Source organism: Aureobasidium namibiae, assembly GCF_000721765.1.
Source record: "Aureobasidium namibiae CBS 147.97 unplaced genomic scaffold scaffold_10, whole genome shotgun sequence".
In the NCBI taxonomy this organism is placed as follows: Eukaryota; Fungi; Ascomycota; class Dothideomycetes; order Dothideales; family Saccotheciaceae; genus Aureobasidium; species Aureobasidium namibiae.
The window spans coordinates 700,205-716,793 of record NW_013581199.1 but is presented as its reverse complement, the minus strand read 5'-3'; the positions used below and the strand labels follow the sequence as shown (position 1 = coordinate 716,793).

Here is a 16,589-nt window from a genome sequence, read left to right as displayed (position 1 = left end):
AGTAGTTTCACGTAACAACATACCCCTACCGTTGTAGTCATGCAAGACTGTTGCTGCTGAGAACAGTAGTCGTCGAGGAGTCTGTGTGATAGCAGTGGTCGAAGTCTGGTCTGGATTCTGTCTCAGACTGTCGGTCACTCCGCTACCGATGACAAGCCAAAACGGTTTGTGGAAGGCTTCCAGAAGAAATGAATTAGCCATGTCAGGCATCTATACCAACGATCCAGCTTCTTTGGACTCACGTGGCTCGTCGTTTGTCGTTCAGAGCCCTCGAGCTCGTGCTCACTCACATACGACGGGGATGCCGAACCAGCTGAAGGGTGAAACCCCAACGTTGACGGACTTGAGCACGATAGACCGTGGCTTGCAATATTGTCAAGTCGAACCATGTAGCAGATCACGCTCTGTTGCACATCCATGATCAAAGTGTGGACAGTGAATGTATAAGTAGAGTGGAAACTCCTCATTGCCATTGACCAGAATAACTCAGCAACACCTACCATCCCAAGCACAATCACAACCACACTCTTCCGACATGCATCAAGCCATTGCAGCAGCCGTAGCTTGTGCAGCTCTTGTCAGTGCTCAGAGCACCACTTCTATCGATATCGACGCCATCTCTGTGGCTGTTCCCACCACAGTCTTCAACCTTCCGGTTGTCTACGTGACTGCGGAGGACGCTCCCGCCATCACCGCGACTACGCTCGCTGTGACTGCAACCGCATCTTCGGATCCTCTGGCCACAAAGGTCTTTGACTCCGCTGACGACGTCTCGGTTGCCTTGTCTTCCGCCTCTGCACTAGCCACGGCAAGTGCCACCGATCTTGCGAAGCGTGCTGCTACCTGCGTTCCCCAGCCCTCTGGTATCTCCTACAATTCTGTTCCCGACACTGCAGCTGGATTCGTTGCCGATACGTACTACTCGGCTCAAGCTGGTCTAGCAGGCATCCCCTCTGGCTGGGTCCAATCATTCGCAGGTCTGAATGCCTCCAACTCTGCTGATCAGTACCTTGGCTTCACTCTTTTGTCGTCATTCGATGTGCAGGGTTGCACAAGCAAGTGTTCGGCCATCAAGGGCTGCAACTCCGTCAACATCTACTACGAGAGAGACCCTAGTTCTTCCACCGACGGACCTTCCTGCCTTGATCCCCCTAGCACAATCAACGTAAAATGCGTTTTCTGGGGAGGTGCAGTGGTGGCTGCGAATGCCAATAACTTTGGTCAGATGCGAGGAAACTTCCAGGTACTCATCTCTGGAAGCAGTGGTTACATGACCACTTCCTTTGCTGCAGCGCTCGCAGCTCAGCCCGATACCACCCCGCCTTCTACATTCGCTGATGCGGCAGACAATGTCTACAAGGTCTATGCCGCTTCGGACTTGACACAAGGCGCCTACACCAACACTGCTGCTTCGAGCTCGTACAAGGACTGTATGACCTCTTGCGATGCCGACTCAAGGTGTCAAGCTTTCACTTACGTCGGCGGCAGTAATGGAATTGGCGCTGGAACATGCTGGCTGAAGACACAAGCTGGATCGCCTTCTAAGGCAGGCACCAACGTCGTCTCTGGTTCCAAAAACGGAAAGGTCACTACAACATACACTACCACCAACTCCGTCTCGAAGCAATTCAACATCTTGATCACCAGCTCAGGCACCAGCGCTGACGGCAAGTACATCTTCATCTCCGGCGATGGCGGTCAGAGCAAATTGGTCTCGAACCCTTCCGATGCAACCAAGTTTGTCGTCGACAAGACAAACCAGCACATGGTTGTGCAAAGCGGTAGTGCTGCTGGATACGCATTCGCTCTGGGTACCACCACTGTTACTTCACCTCTGTACTTTGCTCAGCAAGGCAGTGCTTCTCAGTCGTACTTCACTTGCACTGTTGATGGCAATGGCGGTGTTGCTTGCGGTGTCAACGGAAGGGGTATTGCTGGTACTGTTTGTTCGTCTGACAACTACAGCAGTATTCAACTTATCACTGGTGATACTTGGCCCAGTACTTGCAAATGGGTGCTTTGGAACTTTGTATCTGCTTAGATGGTCGAGGATTTGGCGTTCTCTGTTCTTGTTTCTCATTACTTGTTCCCTTTTGCATAGACCGTGTTGATTTATAGCTGCGCTACATCTTGTTTACGTCGATCTACAATTTTGTCTTCAGATCTCCACGGGATGTTTTCATTGTCAACTATGTCCAACCCTTAGGACCCAGTGCGTTGTACGTAGCTCCAAAACGCGTTGCTCGGCGAGAACTTGAATACTCGGTAGAGGACTATCAAAGTCAATGAAAAAGCATGGGAACGGTAGGGAAGATCCAAACTAATCTCTAACGCTCCAGCTCAAGACAACGTGTTCCAGATTCATGGGTTTGTGGTTCTCGAGCGTCACGGTCTTCATGTTCTGGCTCCCGCACGCATAACTGTAGCACGCAAGTACATCAAAGTGCACAACTCCAGGGTAGACGTTGGAGTGTTGTCGTGAGTGCACGAAGACCACAATTGAAATCGGAGCCGATCCAGGTTACTAAGAAGCTCCTTACTAGCCTCGAGTCCTCTTTGATCGATCTCTAAGCCTCAAGCAATCCTAGAGTCATGTTTCACTTGTGCTGATGATTTACAACCATCAGTCAACTCCTCACCCTGATCATTTGCCCCGCTAGGTCTCGAAAGCGCACAGCTATCGTAGTCAGCACCATGAAATCACAATAGCAGAAATTCAGACTTAACCGCGTTGTGTAGAACATCTCTTGAATCTACTATGAACTACTTCAGAGTCGTTTGGATGGCTTCAAATTTGTCTTCAAACGAATAGGGAAGACTTGGACAGACTTGGAAGTTCGTTCATGATTATAGATGACTTCGAAGTCATCAGAACACCTATCAAGGACTTTGAGGTCATTCAAAGTCGCTCCAAGTCTGTAATAACCTTTCACGTTCATGGTTAAGTAAGGCCTACATTCTTGCTACCAAGCTCCAGCATCACGAGAGCCACCAAGTCGATGGCAACTAAGCCGTATGTCCAAGACCTGGACAGTGATGAATGAAGAGAGAAGGACGAAGTTCACAGATGAATGCACAAAAGAACACCAAGGTTTACTCTAAACAGCTTTTTTTGTGATTTCTTTTTTTGCTACGTTTTCGAGAAATTACCCGAGTCCTCCCTTGGTGTTCGCCTTGCTGGGATGAAAATACTTGACTGAAAGAGAAAGCTCGAAGTTTGCATGGAGAAAGTGAAATGTCAGATCGCGGAAATATCAAGTCCCAGGAGTTTCGAGTCGCAGAAATCTCAAATAGCAAAAGGAAAGCAGATGTTCGTGTGGTAACCAGAGACTTCGTCTCCTGAATCAAGTCTGGCCCAATCCGACGTGAAGTTTCATCGAGTCCTCATGTATTATCAGAATCAGGTATCGATTCCAAGTCGAACTCGCTGTCTTCAGGATAGTGTTCCAAATATCTCTGCCTCCAAGTCTTGGTAGGGTCAGGGGGATGACAGTCGTGCACTCCGTCTGCAGGACTTGGTCCGAAGTTGAGTATGTCGAGAGTTGCCTGGAAAGGATGTCGGAGAGGGAGAGATCGCCTGCCAGCTCGGTCAAATCGAGTGAAGGGGCGTCTTGAACATTCGGTGAAGCCAAATCCTCGTCTGCGTCTTCTGCAGTCAGCCAATTGCATAAGACCAGGGAAGCGAAGTAACACTTTCGCGACGCTGAGCAAGATTGCATTCTGGATCTGTACTATACATTGTAGATTTCTGATGTGGTGGAGCTGACCGAGTCCGAAGAGATCGTCCAAGGCGTAGTCCCATCTGATATGCTTGCGCACCTCCGGGTTGAACTCTATCTCACAAGTTTCCTTTTGAACTCGGGGTACATGGTAGAGTCTCGTATTGGCGGCTGTGATACGTTCCCGTGAACCTTTCTTCGCTCCTGACCACCCAGCCCAAACTTCTTCTGTAGCCCCGTGCTCACGAACCAGATGGCCAACAAACAAGCGGGGCTCCCCGGTCGTGTCTGAGATGCATACTTTGAAATTGTGAAACTCCATGAAAGCGTAGATGGGAAAGTTCAGGCGGACCTCTTCGTCGATGATGTTGGCCTTATGGATGATAGAATTGATCAACTCAAGTGAAGGGATCCACTTGAAGCGGCGGCAGAATTGTTCCAAAGTCTTCAGCTTGGGATCATCGGCGTCAGTCCATGGTCGAAGGTAATATTTGTAAAGCAGGAAGACGGGGGCGGAGCGAACAACTTGTGGAGTTGGCTTGGACTTCCTGGTGTCTCGAACGACGACGCCAACTTCGGCTGCTCCATACTGTTCGGTAGGAGAGGCAGCAGGGGTCGTCATATCTAACCACAGCTCAAGATGTGTCTGACGTCGAAGATTGTGCCAGGAGACTTGAACTTCGTGCTGACACCGAAGTCTTGCTTGTGCTTGTATAATTATGTTGATGGAGACTTGATGCTATTGGCGAAGTCCGATCAAGTTGAACTTCGTCGTATTAGCTTGAGTGAAAGATGACTTGGTGTCTCAGTTGAGTTATCAAATCGTTGACTGTAGACTTGGAAGATATTGGCGAAGTATCTGAAAGAAGTTGATAGAGTGAGTTGGAGATGAATTGAAGTGGATTGATTATCGACCACGAGCTGTTGGGTGCAGGATCGAAAAAGAAGAGTGGAGAGAAGGAAAGGGTGTAGATTTTATATCGTGTGCCCTGAGCTATTGTCGATCCGTCTCCCCGGACCAGAGCGACCGTTATAGTAGCTGTCGCTATACACGGTACTGTCCAGAAAATGAGAGGCGCCAGAGGAAGTGATGATTTGCATCCCTGAACGACTGCAAGTGAACACTGAAAGTGAAAGCATGTAAGCAAGTTCCCATTAGCTCACAGCAAATCGCGACCTGGCGATTTGCATGGTGTTGTCCGAGTGTGGGGCTTGCCAAGTGAGAGGTAGTTGAACGAGGGCTCTCAGTGGATGCTCCAGAGGCTGCGTAGCTACCGTGCATGTTTTCTGGTTGAGGACGCAATCTTCCGCATATCTCGAGGAGAGGAACTGAGGGCGAGTAAGCGCGTGATATCTGCTTTCTCCAGCTCAAGCACCACCTTCCCAATTCCAGAACACCTCATCCAAAATCTTCCTCACGAGATCAGCGCTCACATTTCCCTTCGCTCCCACGTCATCCAAGACCTTCTCAACACACACCCCAATGTTCTCTTCACTCCTCAACAACCCCGTTATCTCATCAGCAGGAACTCTAGCAACCAACACCTTCCCTCCGTACTTCTTCCACCTACTGCTAGGACCACAAACATCAACCATGACATTGCCTCCCACTCTGATTCTAAAGTCTTTGATCATTGCCAAAACATCCCCTCCATTGTCGAACAGAGAAAGCAGTTCAGGGATCCTGAGCAAAGTCCTGGGGATATCAATGTTCAATACAAAAGCATTGTTATTGTAAAAAAGCTCCTGGGCTTCGTTGCGTATGAGTTTGCATGTCTGGAGCAGTGGCAAAAACGGCGGCGTCAGGCGGGTTTGACAGGGACAGCCGTAGTGAAGCCTTTCAAACACCTGAGGAAGGTATATCGATAGAGGTGAGGATGAAGGCGGGAAAGGACAATGAGCTGCTGATGGTTTGGTGAGGATGATGGTTTGACGCTGAGGAAGAGCATAGCGGTAGATCTGGAGGCGAATTTCTGGTGGAAGAGCCAGGAATGGAAAAGATTTCGCTGTTGAAGGTGGCGGAATCTGTGTTCCAAAGATGGAATGATGATGGTGTTTGGCCAGTTTGGCGAGGTATGAGGGTGTCGCGGTAGCCAGTGCTATACTCAGAAGACTGAGGATGAAGGTTGCGAACCACATCCTTTCTGCTCAACGCTGTATGCAGCGCAGGTCGGTTCAAATCCGGTTGTGACGACGACTTAGAGCAGATGTCTTTTGACCCGTATTTGTTGCCCTACGTGTCACCAGGATAGGACAGCCGGTGTCTCCGATACTGGTGCCTGGAACCAGTGGGACAAGGCGAAATGCTATCACCGCTCGCAACTCTGTCGCGATAACATGATACAAAGATGTAATTGATGTGAGGTAATCAGATTCGTGTGATTGAGGCCATCAAATCGTAATTCGTTATATTATGTACATGCATATGATGAGAGAGAACAAGATGCGACGTTATGAGGTCAAGGTGCGAGGTGGTATGAACAAATCCAAGCGTGCCTCGAAGTACGCTGGCAAATCGCCCACCTCAGAGCTAGAAAAATCGCACTTCAATCAATGATCCAAACACCAGCCCAGTCTTTCCAGTCGGCGGTCTTCCATTGCTGTGTAGACATGCTTGCGTACACACCCGTCTTGTTGTCATAGTCTTTTGTTCCGAGCTCTTGAAGTCTGTCGATCAGGGCCTCAGTCTCGTCTCGGGTCTCGCCACGATCCCATCCCAAGCTCTTTGCAATTTTGACCCGGCGCAGACTTGGAAACGAGCCCTCGTCAAGTGTGAGGAGAACATCAATTGGCGAGAACTTGTCGTCGACACCAGGGTTGCCAGAGTTGGTGAAGCTGAGCATGCGTAGCTTGTGATCGAGGAAGTTGGGCGTATCTTCAGATTGCCACTCTTGGAAGTCAGGATTGAAGATGGCAGGAGTGATGTAGTCAACGCTGACGCTGAGTTCTTCAAGGCCCGGAAATAGGCCAAGTACGGGATCCAGGGAGCTTGAGCCCAGTCGTGGCATGTGTGATAGTGAGAGGGCTTTGAGAGGTAGGTGTGCGCGCGAGAGGGTGGAGAGTAGTTGACGAATAGCGTGAGATTTTGCTTGGGGGCAGTGTTCGATGGTCAAGCGTTCCAGGGCGGGAGGAAAGTGGACAATGCCGTAGAGGAAGTTCGCATCAATACCACCGCTTATGTGGAGATCTTTCAAGGCCTGTGGCCAGATGATCGAGTCGGGATTGACAGTATTGGAGCCGAAGCCAGATGAGCGCGGGAATCGCAGACGCTCGAGGTGATTCAATGATCTGAGCGACTTGAAGAGCATGTCCAAGGGTTGAGCTTCGGAAACGAGAGACAAGTCCAGACTGCGCAGATTGTGGGATTTGGACAGGGCAGCATAGCTATTGAGGGCGAACGAGGCCTGTGGAGCAACAAACTCTTCCAAACTTCCTTCTGTTCTTCGCAAGACTCTTGCTGTGACACTCTTGCTGCTGTGGTGGACTAGCATGCCTAGGTTCAGGACTTTTACGAGCCCGGCCAGAGGACTCTCTTTGATGCGGAGGTTGATTGAAGGACATATAGTGCGGCAGAAGGGTTCGTAGTTCTTGCCGTAGATCTTTGGGTATGCGTAGAGGTAAGGAAGGGCGGCCATGAGCCATTGTCGCGTCAAGAGACAGCATGTGTATAGCGACTTTTGGGCTTCGGCCGAGATGGCGACATATTCGAGGATGTCAAGGACGAGCTCATTGGGAAGGTATGCTGGCTCGGTGGCGCGGTAGTTGTGCGATTTGGGGTCGTCGTCTCGGACTGGAAAGAGCGATGATTGATCGAGTGATGGGTCCTTGTTGGCGGCCGTCTTGTTCTTCACGGCCTGCAGGCTCTCGGCCATGGAGATGGTCCAATTGCGCTGCTGGTCGAGCGCCATACTGTTTGCGCGTCCTCCTCTTGCCTGTACTGTGTCTTCAATCCTAGGGCTTTGTTGCGAGACGGTGATGCATGTTCGCCGCTGTGTCTTTGCTTTGAAAAGTGACGTACAGAAAAGTGCGGGGTGAACAAGGGTCGAGACCTTCTGCTGAAGAGATTTGTACAGAGTTTCATGGAGCCTCCGAAAAATGTACAGACAACCATCTTCGAGAACTGCAGATAATTACACAGAAGTCGATTATTAGCTTGTTGATGCAGTATATGTCATGGTGCCACGGTGACCTTCCTCGAGAGGGCTCAAGTTCTGGCTGTTGGCTCGATTGAAAGAACGTCTCCAAGTCCTCTCACAAGACGGAACACGCTACCGAGACAGCATTCGATGCTTTGTCGACACGCAGCCAGATACGAGGCATGCCCTGGCTCATCATTGCTGATTTGTTCCAGGAGACCGTCTATCTTCACATGCTTTGCATAGGATGCGCCTGTAGTGTGCCATCAAAATCTCACCCGCATCGTATACATGTATCTGCGCGTGGATCTGCCTGTAGGAGTTACACTGCCACTCTCACCCAATTTGCTGCTCCTGAGAAAAATCTCCAGACGCGCAAGCCGAGTCAGATCTTTCTCTGCTTATGTCTCGTATCCGTGAGCTTACCGCACGGGAACTGTGTGGAGCTGTGCAAATCATGTCCTGGAGTGGTCGAATCCATCCCGACCGTGACGTAGGCCCTAGCGCGACTGACCATCCCAGAGATAAATATATATCTCCTGTCGCCCAACGGCCTTTATACACCATCTGCTTGCCCACCCGCCTCTCTACGGACAAACAAACACCCCCAACAACATCAACATGTCCAAAATATCCAGCCAGGTCGAACCCACCATCGTTACCGCCGTCGAGACTGCACCTACAGCTTCTTCCTCGTCTGAACTATCTCCTACCGACAACACTGCCACTCTGAGACGCGGTTCTCGTCAAGCTCCTCCAGAGAGCCTCAACTTGAGCTCGTCGAGCAAGCTCGCTCCTCCAACTTCCGAAAGACAAGACTTCCCATCTCCCGGTGCCGCTCCTGCAGGCCAACGGATTTTTGACGCAAACGCTGTCGCCGAAGACAAGGGTGTTGAGACTGTTCCTGGAGGCTGGGCCAAGGGTGTCGAACAACAAGATGTGGTCGCAGAGGAATACGAAAAGCAAGACGATCCTTCGCTTAAATCTTCGCCGAGCTTGAAGCAGAAGGTCAAGGATTTCCTTCATCGCGATTAGGCTATCGTCCACTTTCACAGAAGCCTCTTTCAACCACACGAAACAGGTGCTTTAGCATTTCGTCAAGGAGCTTTACTGCTTTCAATCAGCGGAGGAGTTTAATGGGTTACACGACAGCTATGCGCCAAGCCATCATGCATTGCTGCTCATCATCACTGAGCGTTTGGCTCTTTCTACTTTGCTTCCGATCTCTATTTCTCAATTCTTTGTATTTATTTATCAACTTTTCATCATCTATACAGGATCTTCACCTCGGATCTATTTCCTCTGGGCTTGTCGATATTCTTCGGCTCCTCTTCTCTGCCTGATCAAGGCAAAGTCATGCCAGAGTCATCCCTGTGCTCATGTGGATACCCTGCACTGATCAGGCAGCAGCTGTACCTTATATCACAATACCAGCATCAGGATATAATTTCGAGCTTATTCCTACATTCCGTGGCTTGCTTTTCACACTGCTTTCAGGTATTGAAGACCTGCTTCCCACATTCGAATCTGCGCTACCCAATCGGATAACTCCTCATGGATCACAAAACTTTGTCTACGAGTAGGAAGCGTGCCCGATCACCACATGACATACCCGATCTGCCGACAGGTCCAACAAGGGAGAAGCGTCCACGGATCAGGTCAACATCTTCAGAAATTCAAGTTCGCCAACCTTTTGACTCGCGCGCTGTGAGACTGGCCCGTGGTGAATTGCTCCTCTTCGAACCTGATACACCAATCTGCTATGCTTTCCATTCTTGCGACGTGACTTTGATCAAGGAGTCACTACACCTTGTACACACAGAAGATCTACCCATGGACCTCAACCTCGAGACCATGACGTTCTCGCTTCCCAAACATATTGACGACGACGGTTTCGCGATTCCTTGGCTCGTGTCACTGATGACTTGCTTAGCATGGTGTTTCCACGGGGCCGCTATTCCAGACATTCTCATTGCAGAACCTGAGCTGGGTATTGAGGAACCATACGTCGCCGTCAACGAGGCAGAAGCACCAAGCCTCAGATCAGACCTCCATCCTGGTTTTACTGCGTCGCAAACAGATGCAGAACTATCGACCACAGCGAGTGACTTGGTACGTTTGTTCTTGAGATTCGCTCAAGGCCTGCCTAGCACTGAACTGGCTACGGAGGAGCAGGCTATTTTTGCTTTGGCAGACTTCCTGCACAACAGACCAGATAAGTGCAAGAGTTGTGTTCTGTGGAGAGCAGCTTGGAAAGAGTGCCTGATCAGAGTCTATGGGAAGATAGTTGCGAAGATCATGGTGAAGAAAAGGAATTTCCAGCCTTCGTGTACGTCTTGAGCTTGGTTATATCAGGCAGAGACGTCTAGCCTTTGTCAGGACCTCGACCATCGGACTGCCGATATACTTCCTTTTTGTTCTAAGCTTTCTGTTTACCAAACAAACATGTCAACTCTTGGATACCATGGCACTTTACATCAAGTTCCTGGGAAAGTTCTTTTTGCACCAATTTGTCATATATCTTTGCTACGCACCAGAGCAAGCCTCTTTAGCAGAAAACTTCTTTCATCTTCTCGGACACGGCTACATGGACAGAGGGCAGAGTTCTCACATTGGCCAGCTGGCTCAAACAGTAAGCCGATGTACAAGCAGCCTGGTCTGACATGGTCAGTTCACACAATGGGCGAAGGAGAAAACCCCGGCTCATACCAACAAGAAGGTATACGAAGATCATGTGGATCCTCTACGTGCCCAGACAGCGGAGGAGAGCCAGAAATACGCAAAGATTACGGCAGATAACCAGACGGAGGCGGAGGAAGCCCATAGCCCCGAGGTACAAGACACACTTGAGGCTTTGCATCAATTACATTCAAGAATGCCCGATATTGTTGTCGAACTCGAGGCGAGTGTCAAGGCGATGCACCTGGAGTATGGACGGACCGAGGGACGACTAAAACGTGATATCGAGTCAAACGGAGTCCAAGAGCTTAAGACATGAGGTTGACGGACATTTATTTGCATTTTCACGATTAGACCCAAGTCCCGGCTCCAGATATTGAAGTCTTACAACAGTCTTGGGCGAGTGGTATAACAGTAACTCTATAAATCTCCGAAGTGATCTCGATGTCAACATGTGTTTCAAAGAAGCAAATGTCAATATGCGTGAAAAGGCATTTCCAAGGTCATCCAAATTATGAGAAACACCATTCAGAGATTTGACACCCTTACCGAACCTTTGATCGTCGTCATTGGTCCGCACAAGACTCCAGGGTTGGGGAGAAGATCGAATTAGATGTCAATGATGTATCATGTCTCTAAGGACTCTTTTCTTTGTCAGATGCTGTTGTGTTCATTGCCTGCAGACTCGCCAAGTTGCATGAACCCGATTGAACGGCAGGGTGCAGGGTGGTGGGTTTGACGAAAATCGGCTTGAGAGTGACTGCCGAGACCGAGCGACCTCGGCCTGTTGAGCATCCCCCAGACTTGAACATGCGCGTCACGAACAGCATGTGAACCGAAACATGAACAGTCAGAACAAGACAACAACTTTCTCGCGTCTTTTCTGGACGGGACACGACAACAGAGTAGGATGAGTTATATCATTCGACAGCCATGGAGTTCATGACCAATTTGCAAAGCGGCCTTGACGACCAGAAGCCTTCCCTCTTCGGTATCCCAATGATACTTGTCGCAACACCAAGCATCGCATGACTGACACTCCAATCAGAGCTACTGTCTGAACAACAATTAGGCGCCCTCATACCACCTTCCCTACGATACCTCCTCGCCACCGCGACCCATCGACATCCTCGCTACCTCCTCCGCATCCTCAACTCGTTCGATGAACTCTACGCCTTTGTCTCTCTTCTTGTCGAACGACACTACTTACGAACTTATGGCGGCGGCTTCACCGAAAACTTCTACGGTCTCAAACGAGAAAGGTTACTACGCACCAAAGGCCACGAGATTCCTCGCGCCTCCATCGGAGCTCCCGAACAAGTCCGCGAGACCCTCAAACTCACCAACAACGATGTCTGGAAGAACTTGCTCGTCATGGTCTTGCTACCATACACGAAACGCAAATTGGACGAACACTACGACATCCACGCCGCATCTGCCAATATTCTCGGACCAGGCTTCCGAGGAGACACACTGCAGGACAATGCAACCTACAAGCAACGAATTTTCCACTACTACAAATGGTTCCTGCGGAAAATATACCCAAGTGTCAATGCTGCATATTACTTCTCTCTGCTGGCGTTCAACCTTGCCTACCTCTTCGACACCTCAAAGTACCATAATCCCTTCTTCTGGCTCATAGGCACACGGATACGAAGAATGAATTCAGCAGACTACAAAGCCATTGCTGCCGCCGCTGCTACTCCTTTGCCTGTTTCTGGTGCAAAGCCTGCACCTCAATCGCTCCTCAGTCCACGGACACTCACACAAGTCGTTTACCCGAGGTTACTCAGCAGTCTGAAGATCTTACTACCGACATCGATATTCGCACTCAAGTTCCTGGAATGGTGGCATGCCAGTGACTTTGCAAGACAATTGAGTAGGAAAGCCGCAGAAGGGTTGGAGTTACCTGCGCCTACCATCACAGGCATACCAAAGTCTGTCCCATCTACTGCAACTGCTCAGAAGTCTGGAGTCACATTTGCCACTTCTGCCGACGAACAGGACCAAGCGAAAGACGAAGACAAGGAACAAGAAGAAAAGGAAAAGATCAACCCCCCAGTCTCGGCCACTACGAGCCTCCCAATCTTCACCGTCGCCCCGCCGACTGCGTCTTCAAATTGTCCGATCTGCTTGTCAGCTATTCAAACACCCACGGCAGCACAAACGGGCTATGTCTTCTGCTATACATGCATTTTCCGTTGGTTGGAAGGTGAGCATCCTCGTCAGGTGGCCTTCATGCAGGGAGGCACAGAAGAGCAAGGCTGGAAAGACCAGTCAGGTGGGAATAGAGACGGAAGTTGGGAAGACGGAAGAGGCAGATGCGCAGTTAGTGGACGCAGGCTGTTGGGTGGAAGTGGAGGATTGAGAAGAGTCATGGTTTGATTCCCCTTCACTTGTCTATTCCACAACAATTATCTGGTCGAATTACTCTAGTATCTATTCAGCCGGCTGCTCAAGCCCCTTCGCAAACATGCACTCGCCAAGTGTGATGGTGGTGACACATGCCCCTTCCTTAGATGTACACCTGTGTCCCTCGCCCCCTGCTCCTGAGCACTCCAAACAGTCAGGACGTCTGAGGCTTTTGCCCTTCCATCCTGCTGGAAGCTCCCAAGACCGAGAATGAAGTCCCGCTAGATCTCGTGGATGCTTGTTTGAAGGACCTGCCTGGCATACGTTGTGCTGTTGCGGCTCCTCGGCTCTGGTAGGAAGACAGCGTGCAGCGGCCAAAGGATGGCATGCCCGGTGAGAATGTTCTGCTGACTGGCGGTAGTGTTCTTCCCAGCCGCGATGCAGCCAGTCGGCTGGGCCCGCTTGCCCCGCCCCTGGAACCTCAAAGCCAGGCGGAAGATGAAGCGGAGGTTCCATGTACACCTCACTCCGAGTGGACCCCAGAGACATCCTGCGCTGAGCTGGTCGTGTATGAGGGATCGGTAATGCTTCTGTTCGGCGAGGTGGCTGCGATAGCCGGGATGTTGGAGACGGCGGAGCGGAGGCAGAGGACGACGAGGAGTCTGAGTACTCAAGGCCAAAGACCGAGGCGTGGTGCTCCTTGAACCAATCTATTGGACGCAACAGGAAGGCCAAATGTCCAGAGGAACGCTCATCGGACGAAAGTCTTCTAGTGCTTGCTGACAGCTCTGCAGCAGCTCGTTCTTTAGGCTGATTCGCTTCATGGAAGTGCGAGTCTTTGCGATGGATCTGTCCTTCGTTAGAGCTGTCAGGATGGTTGCCGTTCCGCTCTGAGTCTGTAAGTCCAGTCCCCATATGGATCGAGGTGCGTGGTGAGATGCCAGGCTCATCTGTTGCAAGATTCAAATGCGACGGTGACTCTTGATAAGCGCCAGACATCATTGGATATGCACAATCCGCTGATTCATGTATAGCGGCACTGCCTGAAGACTGTCGGTCGAGGGTCAAGTCGCAAGAAGCTTTACCCCTACGAGCTTCCTTCCGAGCATGCTTGAGATTGCTGCTTCGACGCATACGACGTACCAAGTTGAGATCCTTCCAATTGACCAAGGGAAACGACCAGGATCTTAGCCAATTGTCGTTCTGTGTAGACTCTATGGTCGTGATAGAGCCGTGCAAAGGTACACTGAGTGTGGCTGCAGGAGCTGACTTGACCCTACGAATACCAAAACTCTTCTTTCTTCGCTTGGCTACTGTTTCTTCAGTCTCATCATAGTCTCTTCTGTGGGTTTCCACTGTGATGACGCTGTCGCCGATAGTCATAATTTGTACAATGGCATCTGAAGAGCCCATGGAGTCCTGAGCCGACAGATTTGTCGGTATGTGCTCTGAATTATGGAGTGTAGTCGCGGAGTGTGCTGAGGAATGTTCGTAGACTGATGCCTTTGGGCTTGAGCGGTGGTGAATGTGCAGCAGTCGGTCCATGTGTCCTTGTGATTGGTCTAATTGATCTGGCATAGTTGCATCCGTTGTCGCATCGCGAAGCGAAAGAGCTCGTGACAGCCGTTTGAGGCTGGAAAGCACCATATCACCGAATTAAGAGACAGTAGCTCCGTTGGCGAGTTAGTTGGCAAGTCGGACCTGGGTCGAGAATTGAATGGAAGATAGAGATCCAGAGATGCGAAGTGGAGGCAAAAGAGTGACGCGAAAATTTAGGAGCGTTGAAAGAGAGGTGAGCTCCAACTGAGCTCGGATGAGTTTGTTATAGGCAGTATGCTTTGGGGTCGTCAAAGCATAATTACACCTAGCCATGACTCCAATGTGGGGATCAGTCGCCGGCAATCCGAATATTCTATATGAGGAGCTCTTCTTCAACACCGTCGATACCTTCGATTGATTCAGCGAGCTGATGAACAAAGGCATCAGCAACCTCATCAACAGACTTGCCAGCAACACCTTCGTTCTCAAAGCTGGTGGTCCGCTTGCCTTCAAGACCGCAAGCAACAATGCGACTGAACCATTTGAGGTCAGTGTTGATGTTGAGGCCGATACCGTGACTGGTTATGTTTCTTCGCAAATGAACACCCAGTGCAGATATCTTGTCGTCGGGCGTTGTCCAAACTCCAGGGTTCTCGGTAGTCATTGCTTTTATACCGTAGCGCGCGCAAGTCTTGATGAGGGTCTTCTCCAGCAGGCATACGTAGTTTCTTGGTGTTAGACCGTGTGTTTTGAGATCGATGATAGGATATGCGACAAGTTGACCAGGGCCATGAAAAGTGGTTTGACCGCCGCGGAGGGCCTCGTAGAACTCAGCATTGCCATTGTCCTTCAGAAAAATTTGCTGTTCCTCAGAAACAGTGCCAACTTCACGTCGACCGCATGTATAAACAGGAGAAAATTGAGCAGTAATGATGGTGGGTTTTGGGGCCGGCACTGTTGTTGGAGAGGCCTTGTGTGCTAGGAATCTGGTGACCAAATCCTGCTGCAAGTTGGCAGCTCTGGCGTATGGCACAACGCCATTGAATCTCAAATGGCGTATTAACATGTCTGATAGAATGGTCGGTGATGCGAGGTATGGGGATGTTTTGTCGAAAGTAGAAGGTTCGATTGGCGGCTGTTTCACACTGTGGCGGAACGTGGCTGACTTGTGTGGCTGTGCCCTCCAGACCGTTCATCTCTGCTAGACCACGCTTCATCTCGAGACAGCACAGGCTTCAATCTTCGCTATCATCAAGATTATCGTTCCGAGCCGTCGCATCATTAATGAGGCAGACTACATGTTTGTAAGATGAACCGTTCAGTACCTCCTACTAGGTGCCATAGTGCTGCTGGTTTTGCGAAGCATGTGCCACAGCCATGATTGTCGTCTCGATTGATTCACCGAAGCACAATCAAACTATATCAGCAAGCATCATGATGACTGATGCAGAATCGTACACGGCTGTCAGCTCCTAGTATCATCTGTACTCTACATCGCGTAAGTCGCGTGCGTCGACGCATTACCGTAACCTCTGCATAGGTGAGTTAGGGAATAGTTCTGCCCTGCCAATCAAAAACTTGATTCAGCTACTTGAGTCGTCGTTGTCTACAGCGCGTAAAAATGTACTGACGCTTCTTCTACTGGCACAGGTGTTCATTGCATCAAGTACCCGGGAGGGAACCATATCAAACTTGCTCTCACATCACTACTTCTGCCCTTGTGACCACTTACTTCAATCAACCTCTATCTCATCTGGATATTCTGTCGTTGTAACCAAGAAAAGCCGTGGTGGTGCAGTGATAGCACACCCGACCTAGTGTCCCAAGTCCTCAAGCTCGTTTACCTACGTTCCTATTACTTCCTGTCTTTTTTGCCATCTGTCCTCATCCCGCCTCTTTCGTGCCCCTCTTGCATGCTGGGTTTTTTGATCACTGTCGGCCTGGTGCTTCTTGCATGTTGGATCCGATAGACTCTGTCGCCTGGCCGATTGAACTTGCGTTCGCGAGAATCAACAACGACAAATATGATCGGCCTCCAAACTAATCTGTCACTTCCAGCTCAGGGATCATCCTTCACGCGAGATAACAATCCTGCCTGTCGACGCCACAAGCCGCATGACACATTTATACATTCCTGTTTGTCTGTCGCCTGCTCTGTCTGTGT

At 50.1% G+C, this 16,589-nt stretch overlaps 10 protein-coding genes across 10 annotated transcripts; 5 read left to right on the top strand and 5 right to left on the bottom strand.

Annotated features, from left to right (window-relative positions):
- Positions 1-835: 835 nt before the first annotated feature.
- M436DRAFT_12804 (uncharacterized protein) lies at positions 836-1,285 on the top strand (the record flags this gene model as incomplete). Its single annotated transcript, XM_013571025.1, has 1 exon — positions 836-1,285. A coding segment is annotated over one exon (450 nt), but the record flags the coding sequence as incomplete, so codon positions are not given.
- Positions 1,286-3,384: 2,099 nt separating this feature from the next.
- M436DRAFT_82685 (uncharacterized protein) lies at positions 3,385-4,341 on the bottom strand (the record flags this gene model as incomplete). The annotated part of the gene is made up of 1 exon (XM_013571406.1): positions 3,385-4,341. The coding sequence occupies one exon, from the start codon at positions 4,339-4,341 to the stop codon at positions 3,385-3,387; it is 957 nt and encodes a 318-aa protein (XP_013426860.1).
- Positions 4,342-5,087: 746 nt separating this feature from the next.
- M436DRAFT_73530 (uncharacterized protein) lies at positions 5,088-5,858 on the bottom strand (the record flags this gene model as incomplete). Its single annotated transcript, XM_013571405.1, has 1 exon — positions 5,088-5,858. One exon carries the CDS (start codon positions 5,856-5,858, stop codon positions 5,088-5,090), a length of 771 nt encoding a protein of 256 aa, XP_013426859.1.
- Positions 5,859-6,265: 407 nt separating this feature from the next.
- M436DRAFT_48024 (uncharacterized protein) lies at positions 6,266-7,627 on the bottom strand (the record flags this gene model as incomplete). The annotated part of the gene is made up of 1 exon (XM_013571064.1): positions 6,266-7,627. The coding sequence occupies one exon, from the start codon at positions 7,625-7,627 to the stop codon at positions 6,266-6,268; it is 1,362 nt and encodes a 453-aa protein (XP_013426518.1).
- Positions 7,628-8,476: 849 nt separating this feature from the next.
- M436DRAFT_48887 (uncharacterized protein) lies at positions 8,477-8,890 on the top strand (the record flags this gene model as incomplete). Its single annotated transcript, XM_013571209.1, has 1 exon — positions 8,477-8,890. The coding sequence occupies one exon, from the start codon at positions 8,477-8,479 to the stop codon at positions 8,888-8,890; it is 414 nt and encodes a 137-aa protein (XP_013426663.1).
- Positions 8,891-9,409: 519 nt separating this feature from the next.
- On the top strand, positions 9,410-10,195 carry M436DRAFT_48479 (uncharacterized protein; the record flags this gene model as incomplete). The annotated part of the gene is made up of 1 exon (XM_013571135.1): positions 9,410-10,195. The coding sequence occupies one exon, from the start codon at positions 9,410-9,412 to the stop codon at positions 10,193-10,195; it is 786 nt and encodes a 261-aa protein (XP_013426589.1).
- A 124-nt stretch (positions 10,196-10,319) lies between these two features.
- M436DRAFT_64574 (uncharacterized protein) lies at positions 10,320-10,853 on the top strand (the record flags this gene model as incomplete). Its single annotated transcript, XM_013571278.1, has 2 exons — positions 10,320-10,487; positions 10,527-10,853. 2 exons carry the CDS (start codon positions 10,320-10,322, stop codon positions 10,851-10,853), a joined length of 495 nt encoding a protein of 164 aa, XP_013426732.1.
- Positions 10,854-11,467: 614 nt separating this feature from the next.
- Positions 11,468-12,919, top strand: M436DRAFT_82680 (uncharacterized protein; the record flags this gene model as incomplete). Its single annotated transcript, XM_013571404.1, has 2 exons — positions 11,468-11,525; positions 11,583-12,919. 2 exons carry the CDS (start codon positions 11,468-11,470, stop codon positions 12,917-12,919), a joined length of 1,395 nt encoding a protein of 464 aa, XP_013426858.1.
- A 54-nt stretch (positions 12,920-12,973) lies between these two features.
- M436DRAFT_48685 (uncharacterized protein) lies at positions 12,974-14,533 on the bottom strand (the record flags this gene model as incomplete). The annotated part of the gene is made up of 1 exon (XM_013571171.1): positions 12,974-14,533. The coding sequence occupies one exon, from the start codon at positions 14,531-14,533 to the stop codon at positions 12,974-12,976; it is 1,560 nt and encodes a 519-aa protein (XP_013426625.1).
- A 265-nt stretch (positions 14,534-14,798) lies between these two features.
- Positions 14,799-15,491, bottom strand: M436DRAFT_48622 (lipoyltransferase; the record flags this gene model as incomplete). Its single annotated transcript, XM_013571160.1, has 1 exon — positions 14,799-15,491. The coding sequence occupies one exon, from the start codon at positions 15,489-15,491 to the stop codon at positions 14,799-14,801; it is 693 nt and encodes a 230-aa protein (XP_013426614.1).
- Positions 15,492-16,589: the final 1,098 nt, after the last annotated feature.